The 21,042-nt window shown below is 41.0% G+C and overlaps 1 protein-coding gene across 7 annotated transcripts in view; it reads left to right on the top strand.

The window, feature by feature from the left end:
* slc4a10a (solute carrier family 4 member 10a) overlaps positions 1–21,042 on the top strand; it is a 71,450-nt gene that overhangs the window by 25,624 nt on the left and 24,784 nt on the right. For 5 of the 7 annotated variants that reach the window (XM_067388362.1, XM_067388357.1, XM_067388361.1 and 2 more), the window contains 4 exons: positions 2,624–2,705; positions 16,418–16,561; positions 16,651–16,789; positions 19,559–19,719. In XM_067388362.1, the coding sequence (XP_067244463.1) occupies positions 2,624–2,705; positions 16,418–16,561; positions 16,651–16,789; positions 19,559–19,719 (526 nt within the window). Of the gene's footprint in view, positions 1–2,623; positions 2,706–16,417; positions 16,562–16,650; positions 16,790–19,558; positions 19,720–21,042 lie in introns of those variants that run through there. The other 2 variants (XM_067388364.1, XM_067388363.1) reach the window with 2 other exon arrangements.

Below are 21,042 nucleotides of genomic sequence, written 5' to 3'. Positions count from 1 at the left end.
ATCATAGTAATGTACAAAACCCCCCACATCGAACACTTTAGTAACCGCATAACAATGCATCAGCACCTACTTACAACACCTTAGCATTGTACTCGAAAGTTTTGCAAGCACAACTAACATTTTTTTTTCACAGATTGTAATAATCTAGTTGGAGTTAATCAACACCACCTTTACATAAATAATAAATTAAGAGTGTTGAGTGTTTGACAGACATGTCAGATGGCCCGTTATAGAGTGCAACAGTCAGGTTTTGGAAGTAAAAACTCCATTCAGGGAAATTGATTTTGAACTATACCTTTTAAACCTTTAAAGACAGGCCTACTGTGAGCTGTGAGGTTGTTAATCCATAATATTTGCTTCTGTTGAAGCCATCAGGCCACATTATTTCATCTTATATTTAAAATAATTGTATTTAACATTACCCTTGATACTGTACAGAAAATTACACCAATCAGTGAGTCGAAAAAAAGCTACATGCTCCAAAATAGCTCTTTAGCCCCTCCCCCATGAAGCACCCAAAATGATATAATCGAGTCAATCTCTCTAAACTCTAAAAATCATTTGTATATAATATTTGTATACATTTTATATTTCTCCATCTTTTTTTCCATTAGATTATGCTGATTATGTGCTTCATGGGATTGTAGTTCTTTCCCTTACTAAAACCGTAAAGTTTACAGTCTTGTCCTTTTATCCAGTTTTCAAGTACTTTTTTTTGCTTCAAATCAGTGTTTGTAATGCCATGATTCACCTTGTAGCTGATTGGCTTGGTTCATGGCTTATAACTCTTTAACAAAGACTTTTTAAAAAATCTCTATGGGAAAAACGAATGGAAAAAATACTTCCGGAACCAGCCCCACTGAATAAGGGTGCGGGTACTGTTGAACTCTACAGGGTTAATATGGAACCGTATGATTCCTCATTTCCACATATATCCACTGTTGTGGTTGATCCAACCAAACTTGCAGAATATGTTTTTCTCTCCCATGATCCCCTTGGCTTTCTCACGTGGACACTCATATGTATGTTGGGATGTTCCAGCACACAATTATAATCTTTTCCCACGTGGACCGTGTCTCATCCGGCCTGAATTCTCATTGTCTTTTGCACTGTGAACAATCTTTCTCTTAATATGGCCCTTAATGTTGTCTATCCATAATGCTGCCGTTCTTTCTGCGCTCATGTACAAGCGGATCATCTCGCAGTCATCTATCCTTTTAAAATGAATTGCTTTGGTTCTGCTGTAGGCTTTAGCCAGATGTTACTAAAGACATGCAACTGATTATGTACGAGTGGTTATTTACCCTGCTAAAGAGTATAAATGAATACTCAACTATGGGTGATCTGGATTCTGAGCCACAGGCTAGTGAAACTTTGGCTTTAAAGGGGACTAAAACAATGTCATTTATGTTCTGGGGACAACTAGCGGCAGGCCACATTAGTCGTCATGGAAACTGTCTGCTAAGGTTAGGCTCAGGCAGACGGCTGCTTATTTTGGGATGTCATCCATTGTTGGTGCGAGAGGGAGGTGAATGTGATTTCACCAAGTACAACATGTTCCTGGATCAACATCATTCCAATCAACCAATCAGATTTGAGGGACAACTTTACAGTTTATGTCAAGTTTAGACTTACAACCAGGGTTAGGTGTTTTTACATCAGTATTTTTATCCCTCTGATTTTAGGCATAACATATGGGTAGAGATATGGTTAGGACAACTTTTTCAGGACCATGTCTTCCTTTGGCAAAACCATGGTGACTGTGAGAGGGAATGAGGGTCTGTCTGCTATGGCCTCATTGTGGCATTTATTACAGTTAAATCATGAAACGTGTCAATCATTAAATGTATATTGAGACTTGAATGGACAGGTGTTATATGTATGTGACGTCAGTAAACCGAAGACCATCAGGTGAAAGTATTCCGAGTGGTCCATTATACAATGAGCTTGCGGTGTCCTTTAAACCAGCATTTAAAAAAAAAAAAATAGTCGTGACTTTTCGTCATGACTCAGAGAGTCCAAACCTCCCACCTATGTGCAATGACTAACAAATGAATCTGATAATAATAATAATAATAATAATAATAATAACGTAAATAGTAGGTATACCTGCACATTACTGTTCAAATGTTTGGGGCCAGTACAAGATGATAAATTTATAAAAAAAGTCACAGTAAAGTTTTGTAGTTTTACAAAAGATTTCTATGAAAATGCTGTTCTTTTGAGCTTTCTATTCGTCAAAGTATCCTAACAAAATGTATCATGATTTCTGCAAAAATATAACTGTTAGCAAGCATAACTGTTTTCAATATTAATAATAATGAGACATATTTCTTGACCAGCAAATCATCATATCATGTTTTTTACTGCATTTTTGATGAAATAAATGCTTTTGGTGAGCATAAGAGACTTCTTTTAAAAACATTAAAACAATTTTAGAGACTCAACTTTTTGAATGGTAGTGTAAATGTGTTTATACGTGTAAAGTTTGTTCTGCTTGATTTTTTAGGATGTAGGCCTGTTTTATATGGATTGTAGGATGAGTTATCTGTCAGTGATCATCCATAAGAGAACATGATTGTGTATGTGTGACTGTGTTTAATCATTGTGCTTTGTTTTGCAGAGAAATGATGAGGAAGCCGTGCTGGACAGGGGTGGAACTCGGTCCATGCTCAACACAAATTTTGAGAAAGAGGAGCTGGAAGGTAATTGAAGCTTTAACTCACACTCTGAACCTGGGAGTCAAACACACTGCCTGATGAATTATTATTAAAAAATAAAGTTAAAATATAGCTGCAAGCAGTGATGACGGGCCCACTCCCTGGCTCCACTGCCACCCTGGTGGCTTTAGGACAACTATGGATAGCAGGCAATATGCATTTAAAGCATATAAATGTAAAAGAACTATGTCAAAGCCATTTGAATATGCCATATTTTAATCATATGATGCCATTTGGAGCAGTAGTTCAGTTTCAAAAATTAAGAGCTTGATTCCAAAAATCCACATTCAAAAGAAAATATCTGACTTCCTCTTGGACGGAGATAAAGACTGTATCAAAAGTTGTTCAGCTCGATGAGAACAATATATTTAGTGAGTTTGGTGCCTACTGAGCCGCTCCTACACACCCATTTCTAAGGCTTTGCTCATGTCTACTGGCTGACAACTATGATGTGTGTGTCGAGTTTCATGCAATTTGAAGCATGCTAAGAGTCTCAAAAACACCCAAAAGAAATTTTAATGTTTGATGAATTGCCATGACAACAGTGTTCAAGATATCAAGAATCCTTTCACAGGTCTACATCTGCAGTGTCTTGACTTTATTCTGACGAAGTATGAAGCAAATTGGGTAAAAATAAGAAGGCGATTTCAAAGCATTTTGAATGTGACACACTTCCTGCTGCCAGTTGGTGACGCTATGACATTTACTCACAATAGTCACATCCATGTGATCAGCCTCTTACAATGAAAACAAAGCTGAAGTTTAAAGGTGTCATCGAACATTTTTTTACAAGATGTAATATAAGTCTAAGGTGTCCCCTGAATGTGTCTGTGAAGTGCTAGCTCAAAATACCCCATCGATTTTTTTTTTTATAAATTTTTTTAACTGCCTATTTTGGGGCTTAATTAGAAATGCACCGATTCGAGCTGCTGGTCCTTTATTTCCTCACGCTCCTCTCCCCCCAAGCTAGCCTTAAACAGCATAAACAAAGTTCACACAGCTAATATAACCCTCAAAATGGATCTTTACAAAGTGTTCGTCATACATGCTGCATGCATGCTTCGGATCATGTGAGTACAGAATATATTTAGATGTTTACATTTGATTCTGAACGAGTATGATAGTGCTCCGTGGCTAACGGGCTAAAGCTAACATTACACACTGTTGGAGAGATTTATAAAGAATGAAGTTGTGTTTATGCATTATACAGACTGCAAGTGTTTAAAAATGAAAATAGTGACGGCTCTTGTCTCCGTGAATACAGTAATAAACGATGGTAACTTTAACCACATTTAACAGTACATTAGCAACATGCTAACGAAACAACAATCAATTTTTGATTCAGTGGCACCTTTAATCAAAATCAGTCAATTTATGCAGAAGTTATAACACACTTCCTGTTTCCCTTTTTTCACCATAAATTCATTGCCTCGCCATAGCCAAACCATTCGAGACATTAAAAATCTGCTCAAAACTCTGTCTTGACTTCATGCTGAACGAGTTTGGTGGCAATCGGTTGAGGAGTATAAGAATCATTTCACTTTTAAGAAGTGTTTTTTTAACATTGCATATATCAGGCATTTAGCAGGCATTAAACTCATAGACTCCAACATACAAGCTCAAAAACCCATTGTAAAATGGTGCCCTAATTTTTAGAAAACAGAGAAGTAGAGAGGAAATGAATCCAGTGTTTGACATTAGCTGTTCTTAGTCCCGAGGAAATATTCCATTTAGAGGAACATTTCATTCCACCTCTTTCACACACACACACACACACACACACACACACACACACACACACACACACACACACACACACACACACACACACACACACACACACACACACACACACACACACCTACACACGCACACACACACACACACACACACATGTTTGTTTTTGTGAATTGTGGGGACTTTCCATAGACTTCAATGCATTTTACACTGAACAAACTGTACATTCTATCCCCCTACCCTGCCCCTACCCCTAAACCTAACCCTCACAGGAAACTGTGCAAACTTTTACTTTTTCACAAAAACTCATTCTATATGATTTATAAACCCATTTACATTGTGGGGACCGCTGGCTGGTCCCCACGATGTAGGTGAACTCAGGTTTATATTACATCATGGGGACATTTGGTCCCCACAATGTAATATAAACAAAAGCACACACACACACACACACACACACACACACACACACACACACACACACACACACACACACACACTTGGAGCCAGAGAGTGTCTGTGCCTGAAGAACCTCTATGTTTCATCCTTATCCTTACTTAACCCTTGTGAAGAACACGTATTTTCAGAGGGAGTGCGTGTACATAGTGTATGTGTTTATGAAATTGTTTATTTATATATTTAATCATTATTTTACCAACAAATTTGTTTCTTATTAAATGTCAGTTTCTGCCATTTGTTTTAGTTAGTTAATTATTCCTCTCTTCTTCTTTTAAGATGTTCCTCTGACCTAATCAAAACAAATTAGACAGTTTTTACTTTTACTGACAGTTTAACCATCTGTTTTACCATAAATGATGCATGTACATTTCATAAATGAGACTGGTATCCATGCTAGTAACATTGTTTCAGTTTGGAGACATTTTTACACAGCAAAAAAATAAAAAAAAAAAATAAAAAGACTGTTGTGAGATAAGGTTTAAAACTAGAAATAAAGTCATACTGTAAAATATAAATGTGGATATAATCGCAGTTACCTCAGAGGCAGAAACAGGCATCTAGAAAAGGCCCCTAGATATCACATCTTGGCAGCAATCAATAATAGAAGTGGTCTAAATATCAAAACATGTACATATATCTTCTGTGGAAGTCAAAAATGTCCATCCACTCATTGCATTCGGTACGGTATTCGGTATTTCCATACCTCCTTGCACCCTGCCCGGTTCCTGCCATGCCATAACTGTAATTACGAAATGGCAACCTGTGATGTTCGGAAGCTGTTCACATGCTCAGACTCGTATTTATCACTATCACCACCAAAATGAATCTGCTGCAGTCGGGTGGTACAAGTAAGAGCTCTGTAAGTTGTTTACGTTCATTATTATTGTAATGTTATGTGCTTTGAAACAGGAGGTAATTTAATGCTGTCTCTTGTCTCGTGAAGCTGCTCTGCGCGTTCATGTGTTTTGAAGGAGGAGTGGCTTTGGAGAGTGCTCTGAAGGAGGGTGGGATCTCATGCTTTCAGAGCTAGTGTGCTATTGCTATCCTCTGAAATTGCCTACCCTACCTTTAAACACGAAAAAACAGAGACAGTGTCATTTTTAATTAAAATTACGACTTCAGTTTCTACTATAAAGCAGCTCTCTGTTACAGATCCCTTGTTTCCCTGGACTCCATTTCCCAGAATCCTCCTGTTCTCCACACCTGCACTCACTTCCCTCGTCAGTTCCTCATCATCACTCATCACCTGCACCTGGACTCTATTGTTAGCACTCCCTTTATATTGCACTCACTCCCTTCACTCCTCGTCCGTTCTCTGTTTTGTTAAGGTGTCTGTCTGTTGTTCATTGCCATTGTTTGAAGTAAAGTCTCTATTATCGTGGAAATCCGTATCTGCCTCATCTCTCTACCAGCCACCCGTAACAGAAGAACGGACCTAAACCGACCGGATTTTCCACGAAAAAAAAAAAAAAAAAATGGAGACTTCCACCAGCTCCCTGGCTCCTGCTCCTCCAGCGCCTCTCACTCTTCTAACAGCCAGCGAACGCATTATCGGGCTCCTGCAGGTAGGACGTTCGCTGGAGAGGTATGTGGAGGAGTTCGTGGAGCTTGCTTTCTTGTCTGACTGGCCTGATGCTCAGTTGATCTCCTTGTTTTTGGATGGATTGGATGACGACACTATCCGTTTTGATGAACCTGTTTTTTGTTTCTCCTTAAGCGACACTATCAATTTAATTTTGTGGTTGAATGGCTCCAATTTCTTAGTAGAAGAGGTTCAGGATCAGTGTTGTCGTCCGGTCCATCCAGAAACACGGTTGGCCGGGCCAGTCAGTCAACCTCCGGCTTCCTCCGCATACCGCTCCAGCGAACTCCCTGCCTGCCCCAGGCTGGACCCATATTCCGCTACTGGGCCCAGTAAGCGGAGGAGGAGGAAGAAAGCGGCCCCAATGTCCCCAGAGCCCGCTCCAGTATCTCCAGAGCCCGCTCCAGTATCTCCAGAGCCCGCTCCAGTATCTCCAGAGCCCGCTCCAGTATCTCCAGAGCCCGCTCCAGTATCTCCAGAGCCCGCTCCAGTATCTCCAGAGCCCGCTCCAGTGTCTCCAGAGCCCGCTCCAGTGTCTCCAGAGCCCGCTCCAGTGTCTCCAGAGCCCGCTCCAGTGTCTCCAGAGCCCGCTCCAGTATCTCCAGAGCCAGCTCCAGTATCTCCAGAGCCAGCTCCAGTATCTCCAGAGCCAGCTCCAGTATCTCCAGAGCCAGCTCCAGTCCCCACAGAGCCAGCTCCAGTGCCTGTGGGGATTTTAATTGTATTTGAGGGGATGAAATGGCCCTCAACCCCAGTCTCCGCCGAGCCAAGTTCTCCAGTCTCCTCCGAGCCAAGTTCTCCAGTCTCCTCCGAGCCAAGTTCTCCAGTCTCCGCCGCCGAGCCAAGTTCTCCAGTCTCCGCCGCCGAGCAAAGTTCTCCAGTCTCCGCCGCCGAGCAAAGTTCTCCAGTCTCCGCCGCCGAGCAAAGTTCTCCAGTCTCCGCCGCCGAGCAAAGTTCTCCAGTCTCCGCCGCCGAGCAAAGTTCTCCAGTCTCCGCCGCCGAGCAAAGTTCTCCAGTCTCCGCCGCCGAGCAAAGTTCTCCAGTCTCCGCCGCCGAGCAAAGTTCTCCAGTCTCCGCCGCCGAGCAAAGTTCTCCAGTCTCCGCCGCCGAGCAAAGTTCTCCAGTCTCCGCCGCCGAGCAAAGTTCTCCAGTCTCCGCCGCCGAGCAAAGTTCTCCAGTCTCCGCCGCCGAGCAAAGTTCTCCAGTCTCCGCCGCCGAGCAAAGTTCTCCAGTCTCCGCCGCCGAGCAAAGTTCTCCAGTCTCCGCCGCCGAGCAAAGTTCTCCAGTCTCCGCCGCCGAGCAAAGTTCTCCAGTCTCCGCCGCCGAGCAAAGTTCTCCAGTCTCCGCCGCCGAGCAAAGTTCTCCAGTCTCCGCCGCCGAGCAAAGTTCTCCAGTCTCCGCCGCCGAGCAAAGTTCTCCAGTCTCCGCCGCCGAGCAAAGTTCTCCAGTCTCCGCCGCCGAGCAAAGTTCTCCAGTCTCCGCCGCCGAGCAAAGTTCTCCAGTCTCCGCCGCCGAGCAAAGTTCTCCAGTCTCCGCCGCCGAGCAAAGTTCTCCAGTCTCCGCCGCCGAGCAAAGTTCTCCAGTCTCCGCCGCCGAGCAAAGTTCTCCAGTCTCCGACGCCTACGAGCCCTCAGCTCCAGCCGCCGCCTACGAGCCCTCAGCTCCAGCCGCCGCCGCCGAGCCCTCAGCTCCAGCCGCCGCCGCCGAGCCTGCCGCTCCTAGTATGGTCTCTGTGATTGAACTCTCCAGCCCAAGGACTGTTTTCCCTCCCTGCCTCCCTCTCCCGCCTCCTCCAAGTCATGTCTATACTGCACCTCCACCTCAAGCCCCCTCGCCCAGATCTCCACCTCGGACCTCTGGGCGATTACCTTCACCCCGGCTCCAACCTCCCTCTGCTCCACCGTTGCCCATCAGTCCTCCAGCTTCACCAGTCTCCATCCTGCCTCCACTCACACCTTGGTCATTCATCAGCCTGCCCTCCCTCTGGACTTCACTCCTCCGTCTCCGCTCCGTCACTCCGTCCCTCGGATTCAGTTGGCCTCCTCACTCCCCCCGGTGTTCGTTTTGTTGGCTGTCCTTCTGCTTGCACTGCGGCCTTCTGGAGCCCCGGCTGCGCTTCGGTCGGCGGAGCCTTCGGTTCCGCCATCACCCGCCAGTCCTTCAGCGACGCCTGGGCTCAACGCCTCGAAGGCTTCGGCTCCTGACCCGCCATGGCTGCCCGCTGCACCTGACCCGCCATGGCTGCCCGCTGCACCTGACCCGCCATGTATGCCCGCTGCATGTCTGCCCGCTGCACCTGACCCGCCATGGCTGCCCGCTGCACCTGACCCGCCATGGCTGCCTTCGGCTCCTGACCCGCCATGGCTGCCCACGGCTCCTGACCCGCCAAGGCTGCCTTCAACCCCTGACCCGCCATGGCTGCCCACGGCTCCTGACCCGCCATGGTTTTTGGACCTGCCCTGGAGACCTCCACTCCAGTTTACTCCTTCCCCTGCTCCGGTTTGAGGTCTCCAGGGCGCCCGCCCCCCTCCCGGTTGTTACATCTACGGCGCGAGGACGCGCCTACCGGGAGGGGGAGGTACTGTTACAGATCCCTTGTTTCCCTGGACTCCATTTCCCAGAATCCTCCTGTTCTCCACACCTGCACTCACTTCCCTCGTCAGTTCCTCATCATCACTCATCACCTGCACCTGGACTCTATTGTTAGCACTCCCTTTATATTGCACTCACTCCCTTCACTCCTCGTCCGTTCTCTGTTTTGTTAAGGTGTCTGTCTGTTGTTCATTGCCATTGTTTGAAGTAAAGTCTCTATTATCGTGGAAATCCGTATCTGCCTCATCTCTCTACCAGCCACCCGTAACACTCTCCAGTGTGTTCATATTTTACTCGAGTTCTTCTCGTTATTTCGTTATAAGTCTTGCACATTCACAGAAAACTCCTTACATATAGAGAACGTGAGGTTTTTGGATTTTAGTGGGTTAATATTTATTAAACGGATGATTTATCCCAAAACTCTAATCATCATGTCATTCCAGACCTGTAAGACTTTCTGTCTTTTGTGGAACACAAAGGAAGATGTTTTAAAGAACGTACAATGAAGTCGTTTGGCTCCAATGTTGTTTATTTCCCAACATTCTTTAAAATCGTTATTTGTGTTCTGCAGAAGAAAGAAATGCATTCAAAGACAGACTGACAAAAGAATGTTTATTTTTGAGTGAACAATCCTATTAAGGTCTTTGTAACTGCTCTGAATTGTAGTGTTTAGATGATGTTTAGAGGACTTTTCACTGAAAGTGACTCAGCTTTGTATGAACTACCACATAGCTACACACACCCCAAGGCTGCAGGGGGTAGATATCAGTGAAGGGAGTGAGATAAAAGCACACGTGTGTATGTTTATGTCGGCCCTGGAGGTCTTTATCACTTATTTAGATGCTAAATTGCATGACTGAGTGAGCTGGAAAACTACAGCTCATTAGAGTGTGTATCTCTGAAGAGTGAGACGCAGGTTATATTAAAAACTGATGAGGTGATTCTGAAGACACAGTCAGCATGGGCCATCAGCCGTTTCTATATGCAGATCTGCTTTTGGTCTCCATCTGTCTCACACACTTAAGTCGTGACATAAAGGTTTGATTTGTGGCTCTTGCTTCTCTGTGTCAGTGCCCAGGGCTGGAATCACACAAGCACACATATGTGCTCTCTCTCGCCCCACAGACACTGTCAAGCTTCATCTTTGTTCAGAGAGACACGTTGAGCTGCTGGGAGGGGAGAGAGAGGGATTTAATGCTATAGTTTAATCTGAGACTGTAAACAAGAACAGAAACACAAAGTACAGAATCACTGAATCTGATTATGTGACTACAGAGATTGAATCTTACACAACAGTCTTCTACATCTGCGAGACACTTTAAGATGAACAAATGAAGAGCCTATTCATTTTAAAGTAACAGTTCACCCTACAAAACAAAAACATTTTGTCACAATTTTTAATCAGTGACACTAACAGTTACATTATAGTTCCTAAATTAACTGGCTAGTTTTTATCATGTCATTGTATGAAAGCCAAAGTAAATTGAACATATAATGAAATCCACAAAACTATCCAGCATATTTTGCCATATGAAAGTTTGCTATTTTTCTGTGAATGTATGAGACTTCCGCTTCATTAGCTAACTATAGGTAAATAACTAGAAAAATAACAAAGTAAATGGTAAAACTATTTGCACTGCAAACCAGTGTGTTTATAATTACAACAATACATTAAAATATGGTAAAGGCCCCGATTATTGTTACAATTGCTGGTTAGGAGCATAAACACGCACAACGAGGAGTATAGAAGTATAACTTTCTTTAATAAATCCACAAGGAGAGTAATCCATAAACAGGTACAATGAGGAGACAACCAAACAACACATGAACGATACTGGACAATACTACACAGGAAACACAGGGCTTATATACACAGAAACATAAGGAGGTGATAAGACACAGCTGAATGTGATGATTAAGGTGATCTTTAACCATGGTAATAAACTAGTGGCGGGAAATGCAACAACAACAAGTCCAAAACAGAGTGCACATGTAACACCGATATACTTCAAGTGAAATAGAAGAACAAACTGGTGTGACGTAATTTCGAACAAAATCAGCCCAAAGTTAAGTTCATTTTGGGAGTTCAAAACAGCTTGCCAAAGCAAACTTTCAGGAAAGTTGGTGATAACGTTAGTGATGGGCATTCCGGCTCTTTTTCGTGAGCCGGCTCGTTTGACTCAGCTCCCTGAAAAGAGCCGGCTCTTTTGGCTCACAAACGGCTCTTTAAATAATACATGTTTTAACTATGACTTTGATTATGATAGGTGTGAAAACAGTTCTAATTAAATTATTAAATGAACTCATACTCACAATGTCTCACAATTTCTTTAAAAATGCATTGATTTGTTATAAAAAAAAATACTATTAAACATTTGTATTTAAATTACAACTTTTTAATGTATAGAACCAACATTCAAAACAAATAAAATCTGAACAACATAATAGAACCCATATTAAATATTAAAGAAAAATAAATAACTGAAAGGATTAAACTGGTCCCTCTTTTTCTCTTTTTTTATTGCCATATGAGCTCTCACTAGTTAGGATATATTATTCATAATGAACACACACACACACACACACTGCTGGCCATATTTTTATTTTATGAGAGATTTGCATTCAGAAATGCTGTTTTTCCTCTCCTCCGAGTTTCGACTACAGACCGTGAGGCTGATCAGACAGTCGAAACGAAAGAGTGTGTGTGTGCTTATATAGCCTAATTATAATTTTTTGTGTTGTTCTTTGAATTATTAGTCTATTGTTTTAAATAAAATTAAAACCATTCATTACATAATGATTTAATTTCTATAGGCTATATTTTGAAAAATAGAGTCGGCTCTTCAGATATGTGAGCCGGCTCCCGACGTTCACATAAAAGAGCCGACTCTTAGAGTCGGCTCGTTCGCGAACGACCCATCACTAGATAACGTACAGTTGCATGAAAAAGTATGGGAACCACTTGCACATCTGTGAAAATGTGAATAATTTAAACAAAATAAGAGAGATCATACAAAATGTATGTTATTTTTTATTTAGTACTGAGTAAGATATTTTACATAAAAGATGTTTACATATAGTCCACAAGACAAAAAAAAAAAAAAAGCTGAATTTTTAAAATAACCCACTCAAAAGTTTGGGAACCATTGATTCTTAATACTGTTTGTGGTTACCTAGATGATCTACGATTGTTTTGTTCATGAGTCCCTTGTTTGTTCTGAGCAGTTCAACTGTCCAATGTTCTTCAGAAAAATCCTCCAGGTCCTCCAGATTCTTCAGTTTTCAAGGATTTTTTTGCATATTTGAACCCTTTCCAGCAGTGACTGTATGATTTTGAGATCCATCTTTTGACAATGAGGACAATTGAGGGACTCAAACTCAACTATTAAAAAAGGTTCAAACACTCACTGATGCTACAGAAGGAAACACGATTCATTAAGAGTCTGGGGGTGAAAACTTTTGAACAGGACGAAGATTTCCAAATTTTTCTTATTTTGTTGAAATAGCAACAGAAGCAACAGAAGATACTTGCATGTTTCCTGGAGGACAAATTAAGTACAATTTACCTTGAACTTCAAATTCAAAAAGTCTTCACCCCCCCCCATTTTCATTTTCTGGAGAACAGAGCTCAGTTTAACTGCTCAGAACAAACAAGGGACTCATGAACAACCATCGCAAAACAAAAAAACAGTCGTAGATCATCCAGCTAACCACACACAGTATTAAAAGCCAATGGTTCCCAAACTTTTGAACAGTTATTTTAATAAATTCAGTGATTTTTTTTGTCTTGTGGGCTATACTATATGTGAACATCTTTTATGTAAAATATCTTACTCAGGACAGTACATAAAAAATGACATGCATTTTCTATGATCTCTCTTATTTTGTTAAAATTATTCACATTTTCACAGATTCTGCAAGTGGTTCCCATACTTTTTCATGTAATAGGTAGGCACTCTGGGGATCAGCACTCTTTGACGGGGAAATTTTCTCCAGTTCATTTCCTTTGCTGAATCTGTCAAGGTCAGACATCTGCGTGTGACAATATAAACACTGGAGAGCAGCTTATCGGTCTTTGTCAGACACGTGATTTTGTTGTGTGTGACGTCACCGCGGCGCCATATTTGTGGTATCCCTGCTGACTGTGAGAATGAAAGAGATTACACGAGTTGAGATAACAAGCAAATAACTCGCAAATATGAAAAAGCACAAGAACAAAGTTAAAATTTCATATCGCGATAAACTCACCAAAGATGCCAGGGACCGTTATTTGGAGAAATTTCCATCCATTCATAACATAGATCTGTACGAACTGACTGCAGTAAGTTGGAGTGCTACTGACCCCGCATTGCTACTTAAATCATCATACTTAAATATTGTTAACTGTCTTGTTTATGGCATAAACGCATAGTGAACAATTTAAAAACTATAAATCCCTCGAAGCTCACAGATATTTCACTAATGGGTGCAGGATTTATTTATGTTCTGAAGGAAGGACTGCGATAACACAGTATAGTAACGATAATGATGATGATTTCGTGTTAACTACCGTATATAACAAGTGCATGATTAAGGATGGTTTAGTGTTATCAGGAAGAATTTTGAACTAATACTACCCTTTTTTTCATGCATTTTTTTTTCTTTATTGCATTAAGTACATAAACCAATGTATAACACTATAAACATTGTTCCAATAAACAAGGCATCATCAGAGATGTATGTAGAATTTAATAGTGTATTTTATTATAGTACATTCTGATATAGTATACCTTTTAGAGCCAAAATAATTTGTAAATTACTGTCCTCCATCTACCTCTGTGTTGTCTGGGTCAATGACATTATGAGTCTTTTTTTTGTCCAAAAGCCTTAATAATAATAAAAACAAAGATATGTCATGCAAGTTAAATATCTGATTTACAGATTGTGTATATTATTAATTATCCTATTAATACTATAAGTGCATATAACATAAATCTACAAATCACCCTGAAAAATTTTATTATACATGCTTTATTGTTCATGCAAGACTGGATAAAGCATCAGCACATTTTTACACTACAATTCTACAAAAGATTCAAACATGCGCAGAGGCACAAAAAAAAAAAAAAATTGTAATAACGCCATAAAGGTTCCCAGGTTTGGCAGACCCGTATAGTACATTAACATCATCATCTCCAAAACAAACATCAGACATCCTGTACATATCAAGTCGGTTTACTTCTGCACATGCAGATCACCATCTCCTCCAGCCTCCTGCATCTTCTCAGTGTGAAGATGATCACTCTCTCCAGCCTGATGGACCATAGTGTTAGCTGACTGACTTGGGTAAAGTTGGTTTTATATTCGCACATCCGTATTCAATAGCCTTGTTAATCACACTAAACTGGACATTCAGTGGACATTCACAAGTAAATATGTCATTAAACAATACTTGCCTATTTTGATCGACTGTGAAAAATGTTATAAGTTGACAATCGTTGGTTGTCAATATCATGTCGCTGCTTAAAATTCGCAAACATTAATTTATTGCATATTTATTGGAAAGTCTCAATTTATCAGAAGTCTGAATGTGCAAATATAAAACCAACTTTACCCAAGTAGCTGACTGGATTGTTTTTCCTTACGTCTGTGTGTGCATCTCAATCAGCTCTGAGCTCTTGAATCAGTATATTGTGTATACAAATTTTGTGACTGAGACCGTCCTGATCAGTGCCCTAACTAATGAACTAGGGAGCTGATTGAGACACAGCCTGTGTTTAATGCTGATGTGGCCTTAATGTAGGGAGGGATGGTGTCCAGTTGGGGTCAGTCTCCATAATCTTTAAGCAGGCTGATCTGCAATGAAATGAAAAGGTCCACAGACCACAGCTGTAAAAAGTAGTCAGAAAATAAGAATCAGTATATGGATACAGAGCAAAAATGTCGTACCTTAAGTATGAAAATGCTGTAGCAAAATTAAGAAAAAAAAATGTAGACATATTCAAGTAAAGGGATTCAGTTTAAATTGACTTGTTTCATAGCACATACAATCCAAAACAATGCGTTGCTATAACGTTTTCTACTTTAGAAAACAGAAACCTCTAACTTACCTTTGTGAAATGTAGAAAGCAAACATACATGAATGGAGATATCTTGACGAAAGTGATGTCTCACCGCGGCAACCCATGCGATCCGGCGCCTCTGTTATTGCCTCTACATACTCTCCGTACAGCCTTTTTTCAAGTAGGAAACCGACTAAATCTAATCTCGTAGTAAAGTTTTTGACATTTTCTATCGTGGGACAAATTATTGCAGCTTTTCACACAACAAAAGTGTGCCATTTTTACAATGAAAAGTAGCCAAGGAAGAAACAACTCTGCACTGATACAGAGATTGTTTGGATACCTCAGAAATGGCGGCGACACCCATAATGCACTTCGGTTTTCACGAGTGTGACGTCACCTGACAAAGACCGATAGTAGAAATTGAAGTGTAGTTCTAGTTGAAAGCAATACTGACACTGTTTTTTCATGTTTAATACTGTAAAGTTGTTTGGTTTAAAGCAATCTATTGAACAAAATGCTATAGAAATAAACGTGACTATACTTGCCTGGAGAACCGAGTTGCAGAGCTCATCCACATCTCTATGATCAGATGCTTTCTTAACTGCTGTTTTCTCACTGCTGTCATTTTTGTTGTTTGATTATTTTGTTATTTTGAGGAAAGCAGGCAGTACATATTTACATATTTATCTAAATGCCGCTCAGTAGCTAGCAGCACCAGTGCAAGGATGTGTATACCACTACAGAGGTACTTCTTTTTAGCCCTAAACAAAGAATGAAAAAGAACTTCGCTATGAGTCTATCAGGGCCTTCAACAATACCAGTTTGCAATATCAAGCAGCATAATGAGTATAGCTCATCAAAAGTATAGCTAGAAGCAGATAACACCTGAAGCCAGACACATTCAATTTACAAATGGCTGCACCTACTCTTACGTTAAAAATCAGGTGGATATGCAGATTAGGTTTGTATTTCTTACTGTTAAAAACTGGGGCTGTCAATAGAATAAAAAAATCACAATTAATCTCATGATCTCCAGCCAGTCTTTAGAAAGAATGAAGAAAGTAGTAGTAACAGTAGTAATGTCAAAATTGGTGTGTATTAAAAAAAATTCCATGGACTGCCAAGCACCCTCTTTCAGCCCCCGTAGGTTCCTTGGATCCTGTTTAAAACTACAGGTTTTTAAAAATAAACTGGTCAAGGGGTTCCTTTGATTTGATGTTTATAGTAGTTATTTTGTTAAGGTTGTATTGTGATAACTGCACTCCTGTGTTTGTCCCTGGCAGGTCACCGTACCCTCTACATTGGTGTGCATGTACCTTTGGGTCGGAGATCACACAGACGACATCGTCACCATGGACACCGCCACAGGAAGAGGTCACGAGAAAGAGACTCAGGAACCGAAGATGGCAGAGAATCACCTTCATATAGTAAGACTGACTCTCTAGATGGATAAATGAAAACTTGATTATGTCAAAAAGGACAGAGAGTAGAGATAAAAACTCTTGTTTCTCTCTAGCGGACACACCATCACAGCGTGTACAGTTTCTGCTGGGAATGGAGGATGATGAGGAACACATTCCTCATGCTCTCTTCACCGAGCTGGACGAGATCTGCCTGAAAGAGGGAGAGGACGCGGAATGGAAAGAGACAGCTAGGTACAAATCCACACAAATGCATGGAGGATACACAAAGTGACAGGGACATATGCCAATGGCCTGTGACTTAAAGGGGGGAGGGGTATCACACAGTTTCTGCCAATCTCATGTTAATCTTGAGTACATACAGAGTAACACTGCATCCTTCATATCTCCGAAAAAGTCTTTAGTTTTGTCATATTTATAAAAGATAGATACACTAAACAGAGTCTTTCCGAAAAAAGTCGAGATCCTGGAGGCATGTCTGCTGTCATTGCTGTGGGCGGAGATAAAGAGTCACAAGCGCGCGCAGCTTCTGCGTAGAGATCGCATGCTAGCTGCGACATCATTATAAATACAAAAAGAACAAAAACGTCTGTGTTGTTTACATTATATGCACTTGCACATCGATTGCCAACAAAACATAGACATCTCATGCAGCTTTACTCACCGCCCCCGATCTGCAAATCCATCGCCGAACTGGGACTTGTTTACAAAGTATTCATCACCGAATTCCCGGGAACAAACAAACATACATGCACAACTCCGTTGCTGCCCCGGAAAAACAAACTTCATCCTCTGTTCCCTTAATGCTGGGTTCTTTGTGAAGCTGAAAAAGGTAATCTTTCCCTCACAACCAAAAGCACACTCCCTTGTTTACAGGAGCTGCGTCTCATTTCGGAGGGTGCGTCCTCCGGAGGTCGCATTTGAAGGCTGAATACTTCATCAAGGATGTCATATTTAAGAAAAGTAACTGTAATAAAATTGACTGATATTCATTGTGAGGTGTAAAATACTGTAATTTCTTTCTTACGTTGCAATCTAATGGTTATTTTCCTTAAATGAGACTGCCTCGATGTTGTATTCAGACTTCAAAGGGTGCAGCCCCTGAATTGGGACACAGCCATTGTTGAAAAATCTCTCGGCTTCCGTAACCCGAACGAAGCGCGTTGATGGGCGTGCTCTTGCTCTTGCTCTGGGTGATGTGTGTGCGCGCGCTTATCAGGGAGAAGTGCCTATACAAGGAATTCCGCTCTCTTTTGACGTCATACAGGACACATTCGAAAAAAACTCTCTGAATCCTGTACTGAAACCGGAAGTAGTGGATTCTCATTCTCATGTTTAGCATGAGAATGCAACTCTTTAACATTGTAAATAAGTCAGAATGCATGAAATGGCATTACACCCCCTCCTTTAAGAAAATGTACATCTTTACGCAGGAGGAATATTGGGCTGCTGTCACTTGAAGTGCCAATGCATGGATCAAATATACTGACACACATGCATTTTCTTTCTCAACTGTTTAAGTTCACTTAAGACATAACTGACTGTTACTTGCCAAGACAGGCATTTTGACATGATTTTGTTTGAATATGTCCGTTCAAGCACAAGATTTATTCAGTATTTGCACGCTGAGATTTCTGGGTAACGAATTGAGTTTCCTTTCGTGTCTTTTTATGCTTGCATGTTTAGATTGGCAAGGCTTAAACTTTTGTGACGATGCAGCACTGGTCGTTAACTGTCCTGAGCGTCGTTCATGTTTGTTCACGTTCATGTTCTCACAACACTGTTAGAATTTATAAAAATGCTACCAGCCAACTGGCGATTGACACTGTTTCATATACTTGCCAACACAGACTTTTACTCGCATTTGGCCCTTGGCGAGGGCTAATTTTACACCTGTGTACATATAGTAATGAGTTGGACCCCCTTTTGCTTTCAGAACTGCCTTAATTCTTTGTGGCATAGATTCAACAAGGTGCTGGAAACATTCCTCTGAGATTTTGATCAATTTTGACACGATAGCATCACGCAGATTTTTCGGCTTCACATCCATGATGTGAATCTCCTGTTCCACCACATCCCAAAAGTGCTCTATTGGATTGAGATCTGTTAACTCTGGAGGCCATTTGAGTTCATGAAACCAGTTTGAGATGATTTGAGCTTTGTGACATGGCGTGTTACACTGCTGGAGGTAGTCATCAGAAGATGGGTACACTATGGTCATAAAGGGCGGGACATGTTAACAACAATCCTCATGTAGGCTGTGGCATTTAAGCAATAATCAGTTGAAACGAAGCGGCCCAAGAAAATATCCCCCACACCATTACGCCACCAGCAGCCTGAACCGTTGATAAAAGAAAGGATGGATCCATGTCTTCATGTTGTTTATGTCAAATTCTGACCCTGCCCTCTGAGTATTGCAGCAAAAATCAGTCTTCTATTGTCCAATTTTGGTGAGCCCATACAAATTGTAGCCTTAGTTTCCTATTCTTAGCTGACTTCAGTGGCCTACGGTGTGATCTTCTGCTGCTGTAGCCCAACTTCTTCAAGGTTCGACATGTTGTGCCTTCAGAGATGCTCTTCTGCAAACCTTGGTTGTAAGGAGTGGTTATTTGAATTACTCTTGCCTTTCTGTCTGCTCAAACCAGTCTGACCATTCTCCTCTGACCTCTGGCATCAACAAGGCATTTTCGCCCAGAATTTCCGCTCACTGGATCTTTTCTCTTTTTCAGTCCATAAAAGTTATATTGTTAAAATTATAGTATAGGCTGTTACCCTAACATTGACCTGGAACATGAATTTATATTGAACTAAACAAAGAGCTCCTCTACTGAGCAATATTTGTGGTTTGAAATATGAGATAGGCTTGTATCCATTACAACTAATGCAATACCAGTTTGTGGTACTGCAGCTAAATGAGAAAACTAATTTAATTGTCATTCTAATTTTCGCTTTTTTCTCCCACTCTTCCTATTCTTCTTTCTCATGTCCCTTATTTGTATCTAGATGGCTGAAGTTTGAGGAGGATGTGGAGGATGGAGGGGAGAGGTGGAGTAAGCCATATGTGGCTACTCTTTCCCTTCATAGCCTGTTTGAGCTGCGGAGCTGCATCCTAAATGGCACCGTCATGCTGGACATGAGGGCCAACTCACTGGAGGAGATCGCAGGTACAGAGTCTGAAAACACTGCATTCAAAGCAATCAACATTTTAATTATAAAAAATATTGTGCTACAGGTGCTGCTTGATTTTTTCGAGATCTGTGCATGTCTTTCAGCTAATATGCTAATGAATGCCAACAACTCCTAACGTAACAGAAAAGGAGTTTGTGATGGTTCTCTTTCAGCCCTGAATCTAAAAGTTAAATAATCATAATAAACTTTAACAGTGAAATTAGCTAGATCCTAGTGTTGTAGTCACATTCCTCACATTACATTCCTCTATACAGAATCTCTCCAGATCCTTCAGATTCAGAGGTCCATGACTGTGGACTTTTTTCTTTAGCTCTTCCCACAAGTTTTTTATGGGTCTCATGGGGGATGCTGTACCAATGCTAAAACCTTCATTCTGTGGTCAGTGAACTATTCTGTTGTTTATTTTGAGATGAGCTTTGGATCATTGTCACGCTGGAAGATAAAAACACGGCACAGTTTGGGTCAGTCAGGTGTTGATTTAATATCTGCTGGTACTTAATGGAGTAAAATCCTATCAAGAAAATTAAAAGAAAATTAGCCCTACAGCATAAAAAAACAAAAAAAAAAAAAAAACACCATCATACTTCACAGTGGGGATGAGGTACTTTTCTACATGGCTATGTTTCAGTCTATGCCAAAGCCTCCTCTGGTGTTTTTTTTCCAAAAAGCTTTATTTTGGTCTCATCTGACCATAAAACCCAGTCCCACTGAAAGTTCCAGTAATGCCTGGCAAACTGTAGGTGTAAGCGATTGCTGTTTGATGTCACTAAAGGCTTTTTTATTGCAACCTTCCCAAACAAGTTGTGGTTATACAGGTCAAGTAAGAATGTAAGGCTGAACACTGTTACTGTACTGACAGTTTCTGACATTTTGGCTGTGTGAGATTCTCCAGTTTTGTTGTTGTTGAGTATCCAAAGCATGAGCTGTTAAAGCTCCGCCCTCTTGTGGAAAGGTCAGCTCAACAAACTTTTGTCACAGCATTACTGTATTCTCGGGTCTTTCCCTCAGTGATTGATGACTATATATACATGTTTGTGTATATATATATATATATATATATATATATATATATATATATATATATATATATATAGACACATATATATATTTTTGTTTTGCAATGGACACTCATATTTTACCCAAGTGTCACAGATTGGATTCATCTCGCGATCTCTATTTCATTATAAAGGTATGAAGTCCCATTTGATTTTCCATGTTGTTATTTGCACACCCAACACTACTGGTGTTGGAGGATCTATATCTTAAAAAAACACCGTAGATTGACAGTAAACCTTTAG

Source organism: Chanodichthys erythropterus, chromosome 6 (genome assembly GCF_024489055.1).
Source record: "Chanodichthys erythropterus isolate Z2021 chromosome 6, ASM2448905v1, whole genome shotgun sequence".
Taxonomy (NCBI): Eukaryota; Metazoa; Chordata; class Actinopteri; order Cypriniformes; family Xenocyprididae; genus Chanodichthys; species Chanodichthys erythropterus.
Note: the sequence above shows the minus strand (reverse complement) of the source record. Positions and strands in the feature narration are given on the sequence as shown.